The 21480-nt window shown below is 40.0% G+C and overlaps 1 protein-coding gene across 8 annotated transcripts in view; it reads left to right on the forward strand.

The window, feature by feature from the left end:
• CDC14B (cell division cycle 14B) overlaps nt 1–21480 on the forward strand; it is a 59004-nt gene that overhangs the window by 35722 nt on the left and 1802 nt on the right. The window contains exons 11-13 of one of the 8 annotated variants that reach the window (XM_010836005.1): nt 26–123; nt 9416–9532; nt 13926–14278. In XM_010836005.1, coding sequence (XP_010834307.1) covers nt 26–123; nt 9416–9532; nt 13926–14124 — 414 coding nt within the window. In that variant the 3' untranslated portion in view covers nt 14125–14278. The other 7 variants (XM_010836007.1, XM_010836009.1, XM_010836006.1 and 4 more) reach the window with 7 other exon arrangements.

Raw genomic sequence — 21480 nt, forward strand, 5'->3', positions numbered from 1 at the left:
GCTCAGTGTTTCTCTACTTATACAGTACAGTGATGATGACGAAATCAGTGGAGTGACACAAGGGGATAGACTTCGGGCCCTGAAAAGCAGAAGACAGTCAAAAACAAACGCTATTCCTCTCACGTGAGTCTGATTTCCTTCGTGTGGTTGTTGTTATTTAAATTTGTGTATAAGGTCCTTCCTTCATGAGCATTTTTTGCTATACATTTTCTCCATGGTTGCATGACCATTATGCCACCTTGAAATGAGTATCTACTTTATTTACAATCTAAAGGTGTTGCCTAAGAAACTCTTATGTATCTTTTATTTATCTCTGTCCTCTGTTGTAACCTCTCTAGCTTGTATAGATAGGAAAGCACTATACAGAAAACTATTTCTCTATGGATAGTAAGTGTCAACTAAAAATTTTTAGGACTTTGAAACCTAGGAGGCAGCATTTCAAGTAACCCTGAGAGAACTGCTCTGAGGAGGTGATGGGGGTGTGCAGGGAGGCACCAGGATATATAGGAGTTTGCAGCAAAAGGCAGGTAGTCTAAGTGTCGAAAGATCACCATTAATAAAAGAAAGCTAGATATCTCAAGTGAAGGAATTTATGGGAAGATGTATGGGAAGATACAGAAGTCTGGGCCCACTGAAATCATTCCTTTGATCAGCACCTCAGCTGTTTGGGTCCAGTATTCTGTGTTTTCATATCCCAGTCTCCTCAAGGTTCACCGTGGGGAGTGGCTGCAGTCTGATGGCTGCTAGATGGCAGGTATTCTCCTTTCTGAGCTCCTTCAGAGCATACCAGCTCACCTGTGGCTGGTGGCTGCGATGGCTGATTTCTTGGTTTACTAATATGGTATGCAGTATTCATTTCTCATAACCATTTTACATCCTCAAGAGAGTGATGGCAGATGTAAACTATAGAATGACTGTAGATTTGTCTGTAGTTGTTACAATTGCAGACTTGTTTAAATTTACTACCATACTGTACATAATTTGTTTTGATATGGTGGAATTTAATTAGTGGTGACATGGTGGCTTAATGTCATGTCATTTTAAGTCAACAATGAATTGATTAAACTATATTTTTATATGAACTTTTTGTTGGAGGAATTCTTTTCAAGTCACAGAAGGAGATTTAAAGTGGAAATAGCAAGTTTTATAGTTATTAGGTTGTCTGTGTGTGTCCTTTTATAGTTCCTCATGTAAGTGTTAGTTGAGATTCAATCTCTAGGAATATCCAGGATCGTTAGAAAGATGGTAAAGTAAAAAACTTGGCCATTGTACTTTTTTCCCAAGTTATTCTTTAGGAGATGCTCCCACCTGTGCCATTGGATTCCTTCCTTTGGGTACCAAATTCTGCAGCACCCCCCAGCCCTGCCTTTCTGGTGATGGAGACAGGTTATCTTATTATTCAGTAAGCATCTTGTAATATGGTAAGAAACTATGACACAGTAGTACGAGTAGGAGTAGTGTTAGTTGCTCAGTCGTGACCGACTCTTTGTGACCCCACGGACTGTAGCCCGCCAGGCTCCCCTGTCCATAGGATTCTCCAGACAAGAATTCTGGAGTAGATTGCCATTCCCTTCTCCAGAGGATCTTCCTGACCCAGGGATTGAACCCAGGTCTCCTGCATTGCAGGCAGATTCTTTACTGTCTGAGCCAGAGGAGAAAAAAATTTATTTGGAATTGGAGGATAATTGCTTTACAATGTTGTGTTGGTTTCTGCCATATAACAACATGAATCAGCCATAAGTATACATATATCCCTTCCCTCTTCTCCACCAGCTGCCCCCTCCATCCTACCCTTCTAGGTCATCACAGAGCACCGGGTTGAGCTCCCTGTGTTACACAGCAAATTTCCATTAGCCATCTATTTTACACAGGGTAATGTATATGTTTCAATGTACTCTTCTCAATTTTTCCCACTCTCTCCTTCCTTCACTGCGTCCCTAAGTCTGAAGAACAGGTCTCTTTAATTAAAAGTGGTCCTTCACTGGTATCTTCTCATAATCTTAAATTCCAAAGTTCAGTTCTACTTAAAAGGATGTATCATCATGGGCCACTGCCTTGGGAGATTCTTAAAAGACCCAAAGGGAAGGAATGAGTTTTCCATAATAAAGTGCCATGTGAATGAAAGGCATCAGTGTTGATTATACGCATTAATTAAGCATTCTCTTTGCTGTTGTGCATGCACTCAACTAGAATGCTATAAGAATGTGCATTTTTAAATAATTTTTTAAAATTCCAAATGCCATTTTGCTTTTAATTTCAAGTCATCATTTAAGGTCTTAATGGTTCCTTATATTTAAAAATAGTATCGTCCCTCCAAATAATCATTCTGAAGCCAGTTTTCTGCAGGAGGAAACAGCCAGTGCCCTAGAGCAGTGCTGTTCAAACCTCAGTGTGCGTTTGAGTCTCCTGGGCAGCTTGTTAAAATGCAGATAATGGTCACTGGGTCTGGGATGCCGTCTGATTCTGCATTTCTTTCCTGGCAAGCTCCCAGGTGTCAAAGATGCTGCTGGTCCAGGGGCCACACTTGGAATCACAAGCCCTATAAAATGGATGATTTTGTGGGGTTGCTTTTAGTTATGTCCAGGTTTTTTGTTCTGTTTTAAAAAATCTGCAGCATCAGTTTATTTCTCAATAGCTTGTTGCCTTCTGTTCAGAAGTCAAGTTGCGAGTCAGGGGATGGGAATTCTGCTGAGTTAAGGTTCTTGAGTTTGATGATGCTTAAAGGAAATTTCCTTCAGTAACTCTGTCTGCCACCTTGTGAATATGTTTTATAAGAGTACAAATCATTCGATGCTCCCTTCTAAAAAAATGAAACTATGAAAGTCTCTTCCATAGATCAAAGGTTTGTGGTAACATAAAAGAAAGCAACGAATGTAGACTAAAATTAGAAATATTGTTGGAAACCAGAAGGTGACACGAGATGCTGTGATATTTATCTTGGTATGTGCAGTTCCCTGAGATGGAACTTGATGGATGGCTGAATGATAGTAACTAGCAACAACCCATGGAGAAAATTCCAGCCTCTATGCTATCCATTTGCTTAGTTACACCCCACCTTATCCCAAAAGGTGTAAAAGGCACTGGGCCCTTGTGAAGCACTCTTGGCATATGTTAAACAATCTTTTTGTTTTGGCCATGCTTCATGGCTTGTGGGATCTTAATTCCCTGACCAGTGATGGAACCCCAGCCCTCAGCTTTCACTGCTGATTCCCTTTAATTGTATTTATAATCCCTTAAACAATAGAATAATCCCCAAACTGTCCTCTCCCCATGCACACAATTAATAAGCTTTTAAGTCACACTTTTAAAGGAAAAAGCAAAATGCTGAAATTCTAAGCTCTTAATAATGTGTAAAGGCCCTGGAGAATTTAAGATTAGTCACAGTAGATTTTCCATCCTTCTCGTTCCTTATTCTCTCTGCTTTTTCCAACCCTCTTGACTGTTACAATCATCTCTTCTTTGCTCTTCTTTGTAGTTCCTTTGGCCCCAGAAAAGGTCAACTGGAGATTTCTTTTCCTTCCAAAGTCTTTGTGTTGTTTTAGAAGTTAAAAGTCCCCTTTTAGAAGTAAAAGTCTCCTGAGCAGAAGCTTGGGTTAAAAATCTGAAATGTTTCTCCCATGTGTCAATGTGGACATGTTATTTTGCTTCACTGCTGGTACTTAGCCAAATGAAAATACTTGTAAGAGGGAAAGTGAGTGAAAAAATAGAAAAGTACTGATGATTCTTAGAAGAAAATTGTATAGTACATCCAGTCATTGATTTCTATTTCACAAACAGTCAATATTTGGGGAGAATTAAAGTATTAGAAATTATGAAATTAGTGATTTTGTCAGAGAGCTTCTCTGATCCCGACTACCATGAAGACAGGCAATGATGTAGCATGATGATCTTCAAGTGATACCCAAAACGTAATGGCAAGTCTTATTGTCTCTGCTAAAATTGACTTGGTAGATTTTATAACTTCATCCATGCTACCTATCTTTCTGCACCGTGCTGATGATTTCTGCTAGGTTTGTTAGGGGTAAAGGAAAATGATGTATGAAGAATGGAAGTGCATCCTATGGGAGCAGGTAAAAATACAGATATAGTTATCCTTGAATAATCCCATAGAACCCCCTTAACAGTGTAGGTAGATATGCTTCATCACTGGAAAATAATTATCTTGCCATGAGCTTTACTAGAGGAACAGATGAAAATCTAGAATGCAGACACGTGCTGCGTTGTGTCCTCTTATATTTAATTGTGCCTCCTATGAGATTGTTGTTAATTATCAGTTCAGGGGTTTGGGTGTTTTTTTTTTGGTTGGTTGGTTTTGCCTCATTTTTGTCTGTGATTTGGTTTTCTGTGTGGTTATTGTGCTTTTTAAAGAATTTCAATCACATAGCTGTGACTCTAATTTCTGTATCATACAATTTAAATTAACATGGGGTAGTTATCCAACTAGAGATTGGGTTTAATCTTTTGTTACCAAATATCAAATTTGTTCAAAACTGAAGACAGCTTTTTTCCCCCCAGCATAAAACAGCAAAGTTTGATCCCTGTTTCCTGCCCCTTTGCGTTGCAGGGTATCTGAAATTCACACGTGGCTTTATTTATTTATTTATTGGCTTCTCAGTTTGAACATCTGTTCTTTCCCCTTTGCCCCTTTCCAGATGTTCCCTAGCTGTGCTGACCTCTGCACTGTGTAGTATTGTCATCTGGTGGATTGTTTGTGACTACATTCTCCCCATCCTGCTATTCTGTCTCGATGGTCTAAGAACACAGTAGCCATCAGGACCTTTGACAGATAGCTGCTGTGTAAGTGTCCCATTCCATTTCTCTACTAGTGCTCACCTCTGGTGTCCAGTGTTTTTCTCATGATGCATGTTTTTCTCACTATCAGCTCTTCTAGCTTTGTTTGATTTGCCTTTTTTTCCAAGGTTCTTATTCTGAATCTTTGCTCTTCCTGGGTTGGTGGTAGGGAAGGAAGTCTTCACTGTTAGTTTCGTACAATGGACGTTAAAAATAACACACTTTGTTTTTAAAATGCACTTACTCTTAACAGATTTTTTTGAAACAGCAATTTATGATGACAGTGAAGTAGTTTCTTTTTCCTGTCAAAAATATATAGTTGGTTTGGGATCCTTGGGATGGCTTTTCTTTCAATCAGTTGTCTGTACAACTTTGCTCTGGTGTTCTTAAGTAGATATCTTTAATATAGTCTTTCTAATCTAGCAAAAAGAATTTTCCCACTGGTTTTCTGCTGTTAGCAAAGGTGATTTTGTAGCCATGAGGTCTCATGAGCATTGCATCCTTTTTCACCTCTGATTCTGCCATCGTACACAGTGGTCTCTCAGCAGGCCCAGTCTTCTATCTTAAGGAAGCAAAATTTTCTCCTCTGCCTTGTTTCACTTCCTCCTCTTTAGGGAATACAGTTAAGTATGGTTTTCAGCACTTGGTGCGGAAGGAAAGTAGGGAAGCAGAGAAGACTGGAGTCTCTTGTCTGTGTGTTTCCATATGACAATTACTGTGCTCCTTGCGCTCCCACTGTCCTCCGTTCCCACAAGTAATCAGAATGTTCTTATTAGACTAGTGGAGGCACAGTCTGTCTTCTCCTAATACTCTTTGTCATTAAATGAATACCTTCACAGTGGAGAGACTCCTTTTCTGCAGAAGAATGTGGCAAGAAGCTTACTGGAGAACATCATGTAGTTAAGAGCAAGAGCACAGAGAAGGAGGATGTGTCTTATGAAACTGTGGTTCCCTGCTACCCTCTTACATCCAGGCTGCATTCTTTTTTCTCTGAATTTTTTCATTAGCTCAAATTTTAAGAATTTCTTGTCCTGTTCTGACTTGGACTTGGGAGTTATAAAGGAATACAAAAGTGCCTTCTAGGATCTCCTCCAAAGTATAATTCCATTGCAACCAACTCCAGTTCTTTGTGCTTTCACTGAATGTCTTCAAATGGCTAGAAAAGATTTAAAAATCTAGCAGATGCTTTTCTTTTCAAATTTAAGGAAAATCTGCTTAACATGTTCCTATTTATGCTATTTTAAAAATATCTTATTGGTATAGACTTACTATTTGCTTGCTTGCTATGTCTTTTCAGTTGTGTCTGACTCTTTGCAACCCTGTGGACTATAGCCTGCCAGGCTCCTCTGTCCGTGGGACTTGGGGTTGCAATTTCCTCCTCCAGGGGATCTTCCCAACCCAGGGATTGAAACCACTTCTCTTACATCTCCTGCATTGGCAGGCGGGTTCTTTACCACTAGCACCACCTGGGAAGCCCAAGCTTATTATTACATATGCAGTATTTCTGATAAAAATTATCCCTTTACAATGTTTTGTTTTGTTCCTTTACTTCTCTTACTGATCTTAGATTTCACACATTCTGACTCAGGAACATCATGCACTGCGTAGATTTATTCTTCTCAAACTATTCTGAGTGGCCATTAGAACAGGTGGGGTCATTGCTAATAGTATTTAGGCATTTCATGCTTATATTATTTCTTGCAAAGTATGTTTAAAAATGGTCTCTATCAGGCTCTTTTTGGTGTTCTGTGCCAGGACATAACGTTTTTTTGTCATTACTGACATTTGCCACTGTGTTTCTAGACCCAAATCAGAGTATTTACTTTAGCCTGCTCTGATTAATTTTCAATTTATGGAAACCAAAAGGTTTCAACAGTAACAGTGATGTAAACAGGTATAATCCGTGTAATTATCTTTAGAGGTAACTACTCCAGGGCACTGCTGTCGACATTCGCCTCTATTGGCTGATGATGGAGCATTCATTGCCTGATAGGTTGTTGCCTGGCATGCCTAGAGAGCTCGCCTATAATGGCGCTTCACATGCTGCAAAGGACCTCGTAGACAGTAGGAAGGGGACCTCTGCATGTTTCAGGGTCTCAGGCCCATCATTTTGAAGGCTCTTTTTGTATCGCTGGCGGACAGCCAGTGTAAATAGTGCATGGTTGCATGATGGAGCCTCTTTTTGGAATGAACATTTACTTCAGAGCACTGTATGACTTGATTGATTAGAGCTTTTCAAATTTTTTTGCTTTGCCTCAAGTTGCAGATATTTTTGTATCCAAAATCTGAAAATACTGGCCCTCAAAAGATATTGCAGAGAAGAAAAGGAATTCTAGCATGGGCAGGAGACAGAAAGTAGGACTGAGGGTTCTGTCAGGAAAAGATGGAAAGGAGAAATGACATGTGCTGAATGTTGTCCTGCAAAGCTGTGCGGTTGGCTCGGTGTGCAGGGTGGGAGGTACTGAGTTCTCGCATCCCCATGGCAGAGTAAACACTTCACCCTTGTTGGCTAGCTTAACCCACCGTAGGGTGTTATTTGTAAGATAAGTACTATCTAAGTTGAGTTGCTGTGTTTTCTTCCCACTTTATTGATATATAACCTATAGATGAAATAACTAGTCTGTTTTTAATGCAAATAACTGGTGACCTGAATCTTATTGATGAGATTACCGCATTCCAAATTTCTGTCATGCTCTTATTTTCAAAATTGCACATAAATTATCAGCTACTAATATTACTTCACATGAATTGTTCTCACTAATTTTAAGTGAGAAGTAAATAATTTTTAAAAGATGTTTCCTATCAGCTTAAAATATGAGTTAGCAGTAATTTCTCACATTATTTGAAAAGTAGAGGTAGTATTTCAGAAAAGCCAACAGGAGTCTCATTTTCTCCATTTATAAAAAATGGAGATAAAAACCATGAGCCCTGTTAAGTGGGTGAGAGGCTTCAGGACAGCAGTGGTAGCATGAAGCACTGGGCCTGGGCTTCAGTAATAGCAATGGAATTGTTGTTTTGTTTTTCTCTATGAAAAATTCTAGATTCACAGCCTTAGCAGAGACCACTAAATATCTTCTCCTCACTTTATAAAATGAAAAAGAATTTAAAAATAACTCCTTGTTTTCAATGATAGAATTTATATGCCAGAGCGGTTGGTGCCCTTTTTGATCATGTAACTATGTCAGCATATACATTTTCTGTTTTGTTAAAACAGTCAACATATGGGATGATAAAACTCTATTAGAAACCCTGAATCAAGCATTGACTCGCTTACCCAGGATCAGTTTCCTTCAGTGATATTGAAGGCCTCATTCATAAGGCTTTCAGAAATGCTTCTCATTTAAAGAGAAACAGCTTGGCTAGTAGTCCCCCACGCTCAGCTCTCCCTTCCTCTCCCCCAAATGGCTTGAAAACCACTGACCTCCAGACTTCTGCTCTAGTGCAATACAACCCCATTGTTTTTTCAATGATGAAAAGTTAGCATTTTACTAAATGCTAATTATTCTGTGGTTTGAGTAATACTAAAATTATAAGAATTTACTACATTTTAAGGACCTGGCTTTGGTTATTAACTATTGTGGTGTTAACACAGCATAGGAGGTAGGACCGACTGCTAGTTAGTTGTGAAGGTTTCTTGTTACACAGGAGCTGGGTTCTCAGAAGTTGTTTGCTATCTCACCTGTATGTTTGGATATGTGAGGATAAAACTTTGTAGTGTTTTCTCTAACAGATAAATAGGAGTTGACTGTGTATAAATGTGTACGTATGAAGTTCAGTGTTTTAGTCATTATCTCTTGAAGAAAACAATTGCTTATAAAATTTTTTGGTGTTTTCTGCTGTTGTCCCTATGACAGTTCCATGGGGAAATTTAAAACACCCTGTATTTTTGAGCAGGTATTCTATGTGGGCTTTATCTGAGGGGTTCTTTCTGATTTGTTCATTTGCCTCCTGGGCAGTCTACTCCCATAGATATCAGTTCCTTGAGATGTCTAGAGTCTAATTAAATAAAGTTTCACAAAATTAAAACAATTTCATTTTAATGGTAGTTGATGACTTAGTAGGTAATTGTAATCCAGATTTTTAAAAATTGCTTTGAACATCTTTTTAAAATTTGAAATGTTATAAAAAACATGAGTTTGACTTGAGTTTGATTCAAGTTGACTTGAGTTCTGTTACTTGTTCTTCCATCTTTGAAGAGTGAATACTGTGTATATATTTATGTTCATAGTCTTTAGAATTAGGGTTTTAAAATGATTTCTTGTTTCATGACTAGAATTCTAAGAATCTGATTTTACTTTGGGGCACAGAAATTTGTCTTTCTGATTGATTTCTTTGGTGTGGGAATTGCTTGACATGCTGGGTGATTAATTTTCCAAAAGCAAAGTTTTCTGGTTATCTTCGTGTAAACCTTCATAGGGAAATGAGATGCTTTATTTCAAAAGACCTTGATGTAAGAGTGTGTTTCAGATTTTTTTTTTTTTTTTTTTTGACAAATGTGTTTATGGAAAATTCTATCAGTTCTCAAGAAAGTAATTTGCACTAAAGTGCAAAAATGCCCTCCTCTGTCAAGTATTTGCAAATTGTTTCAGTGAATATAATGTTATTTTTTTCCAACTATTTTCAGAGTAATTCTTCAGTCCAGTGTTCAGAGCTGTAAAACATCTGAACCTAACATTTCTGGCAGTGCAGGCATTACTAAAAGAACCACCAGATCTGCTTCAAGAAAAAGCAGTTTTAAAAGGTGAGAAAAGAACCCTACTCTTCTGAAGTGTTTCAAATATTGGCTTTCCAGTTTAATCTTCTGGAAATAGAAATGAAGACAGGAGAAAGCAAAGTCCCAGTGATGGGAAATTAATCAAAAATGTTTGACTTGTTCATCATCTGAGAAAATCTGGACCATTTTAATTTAGGGTTATGTTTTGTTTTTCAGAGGTCATTCTTAACATTGGAAATGTGGTCTCTGGGTCATAATACGGGAAAGTTGAGAATGTTGTGTGTACTTCTGAGTTCTTAAATTGAGAACTTCCAAAGCTCTCTCTGTCAGGACTTGGAGGAAATCTTTCTGTCAATATATCAGATTCATCATAATTGTTGGAGAATTAGTTGCACATAAGTGGTGGGAAAATGAGAACTCTTGAGAGTTTGGGAACCTTCTTTACCCAGTAACTGTCCTCTTGGTCACAGTCTATCGCGAGGGGCAGCTCTTTTCCCTTTCTGGTCTAGCATCTTGCACTTCCTTCATTAGTATACACTCTGACAAGAAAATGGACATGTTCTGTGACCAAATCCATCACTCACCATTGTCTTTGGATGTTTATCATGATCCGAGACATTTCATTTTTAACATATTCCAAAATCAGATCCCCTTTAGAAGAGAGCAGATTGCCCATTTCCCATCATCTCAGGATGGATAGGTGGGCACCTTTTTTGTGTTTATGTATCTTTGCCTAGAGCTGGCGACCCATGAGGCACGACAGTGTTGTCTTACAGAGATCCCAAGCGACCTAAGATAATCTGCACCAGACTAGAAGGTTCTTCACAGTTTTCCTTGCTATTTTTTAACTTCTCTGCTCTCAGACCTTTGAGGCTTTGGGCCTGCCACGACCTTCAGCGCTGAGGTGGTTTCTGGTGCGGCCCCGTGGCAGCCTGTGTCCTAAGGGACTTGCTAACAATCGAAGAGCTCGGTTTGTTTTGCTGTTTTAAGGAATTGTTCAGTTCTGCCGCTGTTTCTCTTTGCAGATTCTTTTGTACAGTTTTTACTACAAACTTTTTATTTAGCTAAGAATGTGATAGTACCTCCAAACAAGTATTAATTGGGCACTGATTCATGATCGTAGGGTTTAAAACTTTTCATTAGGGAGGGTATCAAATACTCTTTAATTCCACTGAGAAGAATATTAGAGAAATGCTGACAAAAAAGTCAAGAGTTTAGGTACATTATAACATAATACTAGAATTTTTTTATAACAGTAAGAAATAGGAAATGATTGATGAATTCTGCCAAATGAATTGAGAGTCATGTTTTCAAAGAAAAGTTAATGACCTGGGTTAACTGCTTATGGAGCAGTAAGTGAAAAGGGCTACACATAAAACTTATGAAATACTGCTTTAATTTTACAAATGTAAAATGTGTTTTATATATGTGTAAAAGTGTATAGGTATATAAATATTTATCAGCATAAATATTTGTGTGTGTGTGTGTGTGTGTGTGTGTTAGTCATTCACTTGTGTCCGACTCTTTGGGACCCCGTAGACTGTAGCCCACCAGGTTCCTTTGTCCATGGAATTCTCCAGACAAGAATACTGGAGTGGATAGCTATTTTCTTCTCCAAGATCAAAGGAAAATGTGCTTATAATACCAGTTCTTCTGGTTGGTAGAACAGTTGGGGAGTCTTTTTTTCTTATCATTTTCTTTTTTTCTAACTTTTCTACAATAAATGAGGGGAAATGGGAGTTTTTTAACTTTGACACTTTTATGTAAATTATTAAAAATTTAAGTAAAAGGCCTGCTGCTGTTGATTGTTAGACATATTTTGAACGGACATATTCTTTTCAGACTTCCATCACAGCCAGGTGTGTTTTGCACATTTAATTCTGCTTTCTGCTTTCCCGGATGGTGCTCTCCAGGTTTCGGATGAGATGACTAGAGTCCCGAAGCCGGGCTGCACATGCCGGACCACACCGCACTCCTCTTAGGGTGTGGCCGGATGGCAGTTTTTCCATCTAGGTCTTGTCTAGTGATCTAAACTTGTGCTTTTCAGCAGAGGTGGTTCCTGATTGTGGGGAGCATCTGCCTGAGGTCCCTGGACTTGTTGCATTGAGGACTTTAAAGTAGAGCTCAGACTGAATAGATTGAGTATTAAAACGGCCCAAGCAGTTTTCAGGCAATTGGGATAGTGCTGAAAACCAAAGACTTCTTTTAAATTCTGAAATGGACTTTCAGAGATTTGGAGGGGCATAGAAATAAAACAGCAGGAGTCAGCTGGGTTTCATGGTGCTTTTAACCACGCCCTCCCTCCATGCCAGATCTCCTTTGCCTCTTTTCCTGGCTTTGGCCTGTTTTGACATCACCTTAACTGCGACCACTTGCAGCTCACAAGAGAAAGGCAAATGCACTATGTACAGTCCCACTCCTGCTTCTAGGAAATAATGGGTGTCAGGCACCCAAGCTGTAGCCTGTCTTTTTATCCTATAGGATAGTACTCATTTTTGGTTGGAGGATATGAGCTATTAATTAACTAATTTTAAAGTATTGAATAGAAATCTTTTCTTGGAACAGCAGTACACACATATATACACATATAAAATAGTACCCCATTTCCGTGTACATTAAACACTTCGGAGGCACCAGGGCTGACAGCCTGCTGTTACCCCATCTGCGAGGTCCTCTCTCTTGCAGGTTGATGATGTGTCTGTGTGTCGTCATCTCTATTGTGCCACAGAACTTGACCTTTCATTTCTGTGTTCTGTTCTACTCTTAGAGGCTTCCAGGATGAACACCTCACCCAAAGTCACTTTCTATTGATTTGGCTCTTTTGATTTTTGGCAGTGTATTGAGAGGCTGTACCTCTTTGAAGAACTTTTGCACAAACACACTAAAAAAGTATTCATTTGGAGACTGAAAAAATCATTATGAATGTTGTCATTTGTTATTGGGAAGAATTGCCACCATGTGTCTGTCATGGCAGGTGATTATTCTCCCATGTATCCATTGAACACTAGCCACATCTAACCTTAAATCATGAGTGTTAAGCTCTGCTCTGGCACAACCATGACAGTTCAGGCATGGAAACACTGGAGTGTCTGGCGGCAGATGGAGTGCTGAAGGGAGTCTGTGTGGCACCTTCCTCATCCCCTTTCTTAAGTCCAGAGAAGTAATTAATGGACTTCTATACCCCCCACTTGCTGTTAGAGCTAGAAACCAATTTTAATGTCTCTCTTTTAATAATTGCTAAATGCACTGAAGAACCAGCTAAATAGAATTGGCCTGTTTTTCAGTGTTCTCGTATGGACTGTCTGAAAAGCTCTTTTAGAATGAGTCTCAAACATTTCATCATCAAGCCTCTGATTGAGAACCTTTAACCAGCTCATTTGATGTCATTCAATTTGGTTCATGTCTTTACACAGCTCACCCGTTGACTGCATGTTTCTGTAAGCTTATGTTGTTTCTTTGGTCTGTCTTTTGTTCATTTCCTTTTTAAAAGAAATCATAGCTTCATTTGTTTTCTAAGAAAATTGTCATGTACAAGTGTCTTTTTTATTCTAAGTTGCATCATTGGGAACCATCACTTTCTGCTTATTTTTTGTGCCTAATTATATTTTGGAGGAAGATAAATACTCAGACTCTTTCCTCAGCCCCTGAAGCCATGAGTCTCTTCACAGGCCTTTCAGTTGGGAGTAGCTGCATTTCAGACTTTGGCTTTTTAAGTCTTCTCGTTTGTGAAGTTTGCCATCATCATACCTTTCAATGCTTCTTGTCCTTAGAGTCTCAGATCTCGGTGTCTATTCCATCATCTCTGGGCTTTAATTTTTTGTTACTGCCATTATCTTTAAAAACTGTATCACTGTAGGAGCCCCAGAATGTTATATCTAAATATTCTTTCCTGCTGGTTACCTCTGTTCTTTTAAATTATTAATCTTCCTTTGAAATTTCAGATGTCTTCCCACTTGGCTTCCCAAACTGACCTGGACCTTTATACTCAGTACTCTCTTGGGGTCTCGGAAAACTAAGTGATTGATTCAGATGAGCTGCTCTGATAGAACCTCATCATCATCTAAGTGAGGGTCACCTCCAGACGGGAATTGGTTTCTCTTTCTTCTTTTGCTTCAGTTGTCCTCTGAAAGTCGCTGTTTAGTTGAAAGTTACAGTGATCTCTTGGGGAAGGAAAGAAGGGAGGTAGGATGAAGATCAACGTAGATCAGTTGACCCACATACAGAAAAGGGTCGGCGGCTGTCCCCTTGCAGCTGTGCGGCGGTGTGGAGCAAGGCGGGAGCAGGTGCGGGGTGCCGGCTGCACTCTGCTAAACTGGAAACGGCTTGCAGTGCCCCGGCTTTTTCTGTAACCACATTCTGCCTTTGGAAATAATCAAGTAACGCTTCTTTATCTTTTCGTTCTTTCCCACTTTTCCCACAGCCTGATTCCTCAGAGAGAAAGAAGGAAAAGGAATGCTTTGCAACAAATGCCCTTAATGGCATTATGGTACTCTCATTGCTCGGCTGCTTTTGCCCTCCCTTCTTTTTTTATTGTTGTTTATTGTTTTTTAATTTTTTGCAGAACTGAAACTTTTTCTGCTCTGCCTTTTCTCTCCTGTTTGTCTTTACTTTATGGTTGATATTGTACTGTCTTTTCCAAAGTATCTGTCATTAAAGAATTATACAAGTGTATACTTTTTAGCATGTCAATATTTTTATTATGTTGCCTTCCTTGTCTTTGATAACTACGTATGGGACACTTAAAAGCCTTCATGGTAAAATCCTTTTTTTTTTCCCCTGTAGTCCCTCCATTTCAAGGACTAAAACAGTCTTGCGTTAAGTAAAAACCTGTGACCAGAACTGAAGGAAGACTCTAGGAACAGAAAACTACAACAGGACTTTAGCACAATTTATTTGGGAAAAAAAAAATTGCAAAAGCCTTAGCTGCTTTCCACCTAACAAGTTTATTCAATGAAGAAAATGTCCACTGGAATTTAAATAACTACATGAGCTTGGGTGCAAGTGAATGACTTGAAGAGGGCCCAACTCTCCTATAAAAATGTCTTGAACACAAAAAGCTGTTGTAAATTAGTCTCAGGTGTAAATATCAAAGCCCTCTGTTATCAGGAGAGCTGATTAGTCTGTGTGGTGCACGTATGTCCCTGTGATGGCAATCATTTTGGCTGCTGGCCTTCAGAAGAATTGAAGATCTGATGGAGGTTTTTTACTTATTTATTTGCTGTTCACCCTGTGTCAAAATTTATAAAGCTAAAACAAGCATTACTGAAATGGTACTTTCTGTGATTTGATACTATTTGGTTTAATCATCTTCACTTTAATATTTGTAATACTGTTGTAATGTTAACTCTGTTAAGTACCCAAGCTGCTTGTCTCCCACCAAAGAGTGCTTTATTAGCCAGAACCTGTGAAAACCACATTTAAAGACTGTTGCGTGCTGTAATACAAAGTGGTACTTTGGTACCCTAACCCTATCGAGAGAGTGTTAGTAGCAGCTTTAGAAGACTCAGGAAGAGAGGCTAGCTTCAGAGTTGGAAAATTGTTGTAAGTCGTTCTTTTCTGTGTCACTTTGAGTCTGAAGAATGTCAAGGCTGCCCACTATTTGGTTACCCAGTCATGCAAATTAAAATCATACTTCCACGCAGGAAAAACCCCCGCACTGTTGGTGTTTCCCCTGGAAACAGTGATCCCAAATAATGACGACTTTTTTAAAAAGTTATTTTGTCAGGGTCTTTCTCTGTAGCATTGTGAATTTTTGTTGTTGTGTTAATGGCCTCAGGCCTTTTGGTTTCCACTCATGGTTATTTGCATCTAGATTTCCTTATTTGTAAATAAGAAACTCACTGTTGCCTTCGGTTAGGGAATACAACTAATAACTCTTTGCAGAGTGCCTTCTCCCCTCAATCCCACAGAAACACAACAGTCTGTAATGTAAAGCAATCACAAAACAATTTATTTGCTGCTAAAAAGAAATAGGGCCCCAAATAAAAGAATATTTATAATCACCTTGGTTACTTCCATAAGTGAATGATTTAGTTATTGTTAACCAGTGTTTGGCTATCCTAGTTTCGAGAATGAGGAGATATATTGAAAGGCAAAATGCCTTCACATTCTTTACCAGATGAATGCATCAGGTCAGTAGGCAATTCCATTTTTAAAAAGCTGCCTTCTTAATATAGTTACAAAGAATAATGAGTGGTTGGAATAAGCAGATTAAAGTCTGTTTAATGTAAAAAGTAATCAGAAGACTGTGGATCTCTTATGGTATCTACTGTCTTGGAGTAAGTTTGCCTAGTTTTGAGGGGAGATGGAAGATGCCATTGTTTTGATCAAACAAGCAGCTCCTCCTCATTGGGCACCATGTGGTAGGCTGTGCCAGGTTCTAAACATCAGGACCAGACCTCAGAAAAATGGTGGTGTTCTATCCCTGAAAGTTCATAAATACAAAGACCCACTTAGCTGAGGGAAGACAGCTCTTGATGAAGCTTTGAGTGGGAAAAGAAACCTGTTGGCTGTGTTGTTCTGGGAGATACTAAATAGTCAAGCTGTGCCCAGGTATAAAACACTGAATTCTCAGGGCAACCCTTCTTCCCTTTATACCCTTAAAGGCCATTTCCTACATAACTGATCCCAGCAGTTATGAAAAGCAAACTTCCATCTGAACTGTTCTTGCTGATCGGAACAAGTAAATGCTGTCTCCCTCACAGTGGATAAGCCATCTTATGTTTTGGCCAAGAGTGAAAAATTTGGGCTTCAATGTACTTTTTGTTTTACGAATTGCCTTTTTGTGTGGCTGCTCAAGTTTTCCAGCTACAGTTGCTATCACTGTGGTTCTTTCTAAAAATCCTTGTTTTTGACAGGCTCACTGAAAGTAGTCATAGCAAACTAGTGATTTGTTAAGAAACATTCCTTGGAACACACAACTTGGGACAGTGCTTCAGATGGATGGTATAGCACATTGTTAAGGGGGATATTGAGAATCTAGGAAGTCTCTGGGTCTGACTGATGGAAAGTTCTTCCTGCTGTGAATAAAAGACTCTTCCTCCTGTCCCCAGCTGAAACTTCAGCACACCCAAGAATCTTCTCAGAATCTCATTTTTAATTTGTTGTATAAGATCTTGGTATGGAATATGAAATAGGGCATGTCAGATATGGAGAGATTTCTTGAACTTGAGAGCCTTAAACAGCTTTGAAAATACACCAAGAGAGCTCCCATTGGGATAAAAATTAGAAGTGAGTATTTTTAGGTGCCCTTTAAGCTTTCTGGGGACTCAGATCATCAACAGTCAGGGACAGCCCAAATGATCAGTGTCTGCCAAACTGGGCACCTAGGTGTGTGAACAGACTTGCATTTTGTAATCCTAAAGAAAAACTAGAAATCCCTCTAACCTGTGAATGAAGAGGGGTGGACCCTGAGCAGTGCCTCAATAAAACAAGTAGCCTTACTTGTCAAAATGTAGCTGCATCGAAGTGGCACACTGCTCTTCTGGTCTCCAGAATTTTTCTGTTCTAAACTTGATTCTCTTAGCCTGTCCCCCACCCGCTTGCTTCCCTACCCTCTTCCGCCTCTCACAGGGGTGATTTCTACCTCTTGGGCCCAGACAAGATCTAAAAGAGTTCCCAAGTGTTCTCATGAGGCGATGTGTCTGCCCTTGGAGTGTGAGATGCTTCGGTGAGCTGTTCGGACCATCAGGCGTTCTGGGCCGCGTTATGCAAAGAGCTCCGGGAGCCTTTCCTTTGCTTGACAGATGAGTGTTGCGCTCCTTGGATGTCTGTCAGAAAGTAGCATAGCTGCTTCTCTTCATACACTTTTTTAAACTAGTAATTGCATTTTGGAAAGCAAAAGCAACTTTAAAATAGTCTGTTTTAATTCTGCAATAGTTTTCTCCCCTCGAAACTGTTCTGTGAGTCTAGCTGCTGCTCTTTCTTTTCTCCTAAATCTGAGTATTCTCCATGTCCCTACGCGGAAATACTACAGATGTATTTAATCGACTGGACAGTTCACCTATACTGTGTAGGAAATTACCTCCTTAATTGCCCAGTAGAATTAACTGTCAGCAAATATGTTCATCTGATTATATTACTGCAGTTTTATATCAATGATTTGCAGACTTTTATCTAACCTGCACTCATGTATAGATTATTAAAAGTTTTAAAATGTAACTGATTAATCAATATTTGATCAATCATTGTCTTGATTTTTTTAAGTAAAATGTATATTTCTAATCATATTTTATAAAGCTGAGAGAACTGGTTGAATGAATGTTTATTTTCCTGAAGGTATTTTTAAGATAAAGCTTCATAATGGCCTGTAAACTTTGCATATCTATGTAGTTTGATACATATTGTCACATTTGTGTATTGTAACTGTTTTTATACAAAATGTTGAATAATGGAAGTTGTATAATTATAATCGTATCATTAAAAGTATTAACCAAAGAGCCTTTTGAATTTTTTACTCACTTATCATTCTGAATCATGGTAAGCTGTGGTTAAAGTGTAAAGTGGATATAACCCTCTGCAGTATTAGTTTGCTAGGATGTGGTCTGGGCGGCTTAACAGAAATTTACTTTGTTACAGTTCTAGAGGTTAGAAATCCCAGGGTCAGGGTGTTGTTAGCTGGGTGGTTTCTCTTCCTCTCTTCTGATGCCTCTCTCTGTGTCCTCTAATCCCTGGTGCCCCTCTGTCTGTCCCCCATTTCTTATCATATGAATCAGGTTGGATTAAGGTCTATCTTAATGACCTCATTTTAACTTCAGTACCTCTTTAAAGGCACTGTCCCCAGATACAGTTCCATTCTGAGGTATTGGTGGAAGGACTTCAACTTAAGAATTTGGGGGGTATACTGTTTAGTCTGTAATGTCTTCCTCAGGATAAGACAGTAAGTAAGTGAGGGGGCTCCTGATATGAACTCACTCTACAGATACCCACTAACCAGCTCAGGCATGTAAAGGTTTGACCCTTCTAAAAACTGCTAAGGAAAAGACACTTGTAAGTCAGACCCTTGGAGCCTCATGGGTCACACACTGTAGCCCCTTCATTTTACCTGCCAAGGTCCGGCTTAAAGTGCTAAGTAAAGGCAGGACCAGTGCTGGAGCACTTCGTATCCCAGTGTATAACCAACAACACCATCCACAGCTAATTACCTGCCTTCCCTCTTGGTCTCTTGCAGGGCAGAATCCTAAAAAACCTAATTGCCCGCATCATCATGCAGAGGTTATGTCTAGGATGTAGGAACCTGTCCTGTTAAGGGGTGCTGTCCAGTTCCCCAAGAACTTAGCTTTGATTTGTTCTAGGATATGAGTTTTCAAAGTACAAAGTCAAGGGACTGGTCTTCTCATCCAAACTCCTGCACACCACTGCCCTCAAAGAGCAGTTTGTAGGCTTTGCCGTGTCTGCCTGCTCCTCCATGGTTTACCCTGAGTTGTGTGCCCTCCTACTGACCCACTGGAGCTCAGGTGGCATTGGCCAAGCAGCTCAAGATATGTGAGCGTGAAGGGGGCAGGCTTGGCAGTCGGGCTCTGAGGCTTGGCCCTGGATGAAACTAGAGGACGTGCCTGCTTCTCTTGGGAGCAGCCGTGTCTTCCAGGGCTGTGCAGTGTGAGCACCCAGCCTCTGAGACCCTAGCCCTGTAGATTCTTGCTTGCTTTCTCTGTTGTTGACCACTGTCCAGTTTTCATTTACCACATGGACAATTCACTAAACACCTCTACTTCTGTTCCATAAATAAAACGGGAATAAGAGAATTTTCACCTTAACAATTATAATGAGAATTAAGTGGGATAATACATGGGACGTGCTTCAAATGGCATTTGGCACCTAGCTTTCAATAATTTCCCTGGTGGCTCAGACAGTAAAGTGTCTGCCTGCAATGCAGCAGACCTGGGTTCAATTCCTTGGTTGGGAAGATCCTCTGGAGAAGGAAATGGCAGCCCACTCCAGTATTCTTGCCTGGAAAATTCCATGGACTAAGGAGCCTGGTAGGCTACGGTCCATGGGGTCACTAAGAGTCAGACACGACTGAGCCACTTCACTTTCACTTTCAATAACTTAATTTTTATACATTTAAGATAATTTTCTTTTAATTAGGTAAAGACCAGTTTTTGATAGCAGATGATCGTCTCTCAGTCTCTGCTATTTTTAGTCCCTGCAGCATAATTCCATACAAGTATAAAAAAAATTTTTTAAGAGGCCAGACAATTTGACTTCTGAAGGGAGAAATTCACGCACTGAACTCTCTTGAGAGTGATCAAGGCAGAGTGCTGAAATAATTTAGTAGAGAAGGCACCCTCATATTGAAATAGCAGGTTGGTACGGAGAGGGCAGTCAGCAATGTGCGTTCTGAAATGAGCTCTACCATTTATTCTGTGGATCCTTTATCTGCCTCCTGGCTCTCACTTTGTTCATCCATAAAACTGGACTAGTAAGTGCATGGTGTTTGGATTAAAAAAGACCAAATTACGTGATTGTGCCTTAGTATGGGGCCTGGTGCCAGTGTGGAGCATAATATCCACCATTGCTCTCTTTTCCTCCACTTTTGGGTCTTAAACGCAGCTGGGGGTACATTGAGAGGCAGTGTAGTGGGAGGAATTCTCCACAAACTTCTCTGTAGAACGCCACGACTTAAGTAACCATTCTCCCCATTGTTGCGCATGTAGGTGGTTTCCAGCTTTTTACTGGTTTACCGCTGCATGAATATTCTCATATGTAAATTCTTCCTGGGTGGTGCTGCTGATTTCCTTAGGTTAAATTCTTTTAAAAGGCATTTCTAGGTCAGGGACATGCAAAATCTTAAAGCTTTTCATGTACACTGCATCAAAAAGCAGCTTGGTTAATAGGAGTTCAGAGCATGGATTCTGGACCCAGACTGGGTGTAAACCTTTGCTCTGCCACTTATTAGCTGTGTGATTTGGGCCAGAATGACAATATCTAATACAGTTGTTTGAGGATTTAATATTTGTTAATTACTTAGAACAAGCACCTGGTACATACTAAGAGCCATGTATATTATGTTTAATTAAAAAATTAGAATTGCCTACTGCTTTTCAAAAGAACTGGCACACATACCGTCCTCTGTACTCCCTGTGCACCACATTGGCAGCTGCTGTGACACTGCTGAGCTGGCTAACTGGACGGCACTGACCCCATGGGTCTGTGCCATGGGTTGCAGTCACCATCCCTCCCTGGTATATTTAGTCCAGTCTTTGAGCTGCCCCATTATTGAGATTTGGGGCATTTTGTCTTCTAAGTGGTTAGCATAATATACTCCTTTATTATATATAGTCTCACCATCTTCTCGCTTACTGGAGGAGCATATGGACTCTGGGAAACCCTTTCAGATTCCTCTCAGTACGTCACCCCAACTCCCTCGATGGGGAACCTGGCCCCATCCATGTGGAACGGAAATCCCTCCACCCTGCCCCTGAAGCACATCTGGTCTTTGCCTTTTCTCAACTGTGTCTCATTTCTTTGCTAGCAAGTCTGCATGGCTTTGACATGCTTCTGGATGATGGGTGCTCTATCCACACTGAGATGCCCAGGTAAGGAGGCCTCCTGCAGGGCGGGACCCTGGCTACGGCTCCTCTGATTCTTAGATCATCGGTTTAAATGAGGAGAGGCTTTGGGTGGGAATAGGAAGAAAGGGGAAGGCAGTAGGGTTGTGCATTTTTTTACTTTGAGAAAGGCAGTGGTTCTCATGGTGGGTTTGCTTCTCCATGTAAAACAAGATGACTTTTCAGGCAGACAATTCTTCCTTGTGTAGAACTCCAGAGAATGCAGCCAGTCTGGCATTCCTTGCAAACCTCCCCCACCTGCCCCTCCTACTAAATGCCAGTAGTGTTCCCACCCATTGGGTAAGCCAACCCCCCCCCGCCCCTCCCAATACGCATTTTCAGCCACTTTCAGGAGGCTGTGCCGCCCCCAGTTGGGAACTGCTGATTAGGTTCAAACACAGCTCCACTGGGTGATGTCACGGAAAC

Source organism: Bison bison, unplaced genomic scaffold, assembly GCF_000754665.1.
Source record: "Bison bison bison isolate TAMUID 2011002044 unplaced genomic scaffold, Bison_UMD1.0 scf7180017864057, whole genome shotgun sequence".
Taxonomy (NCBI): Eukaryota; Metazoa; Chordata; class Mammalia; order Artiodactyla; family Bovidae; genus Bison; species Bison bison.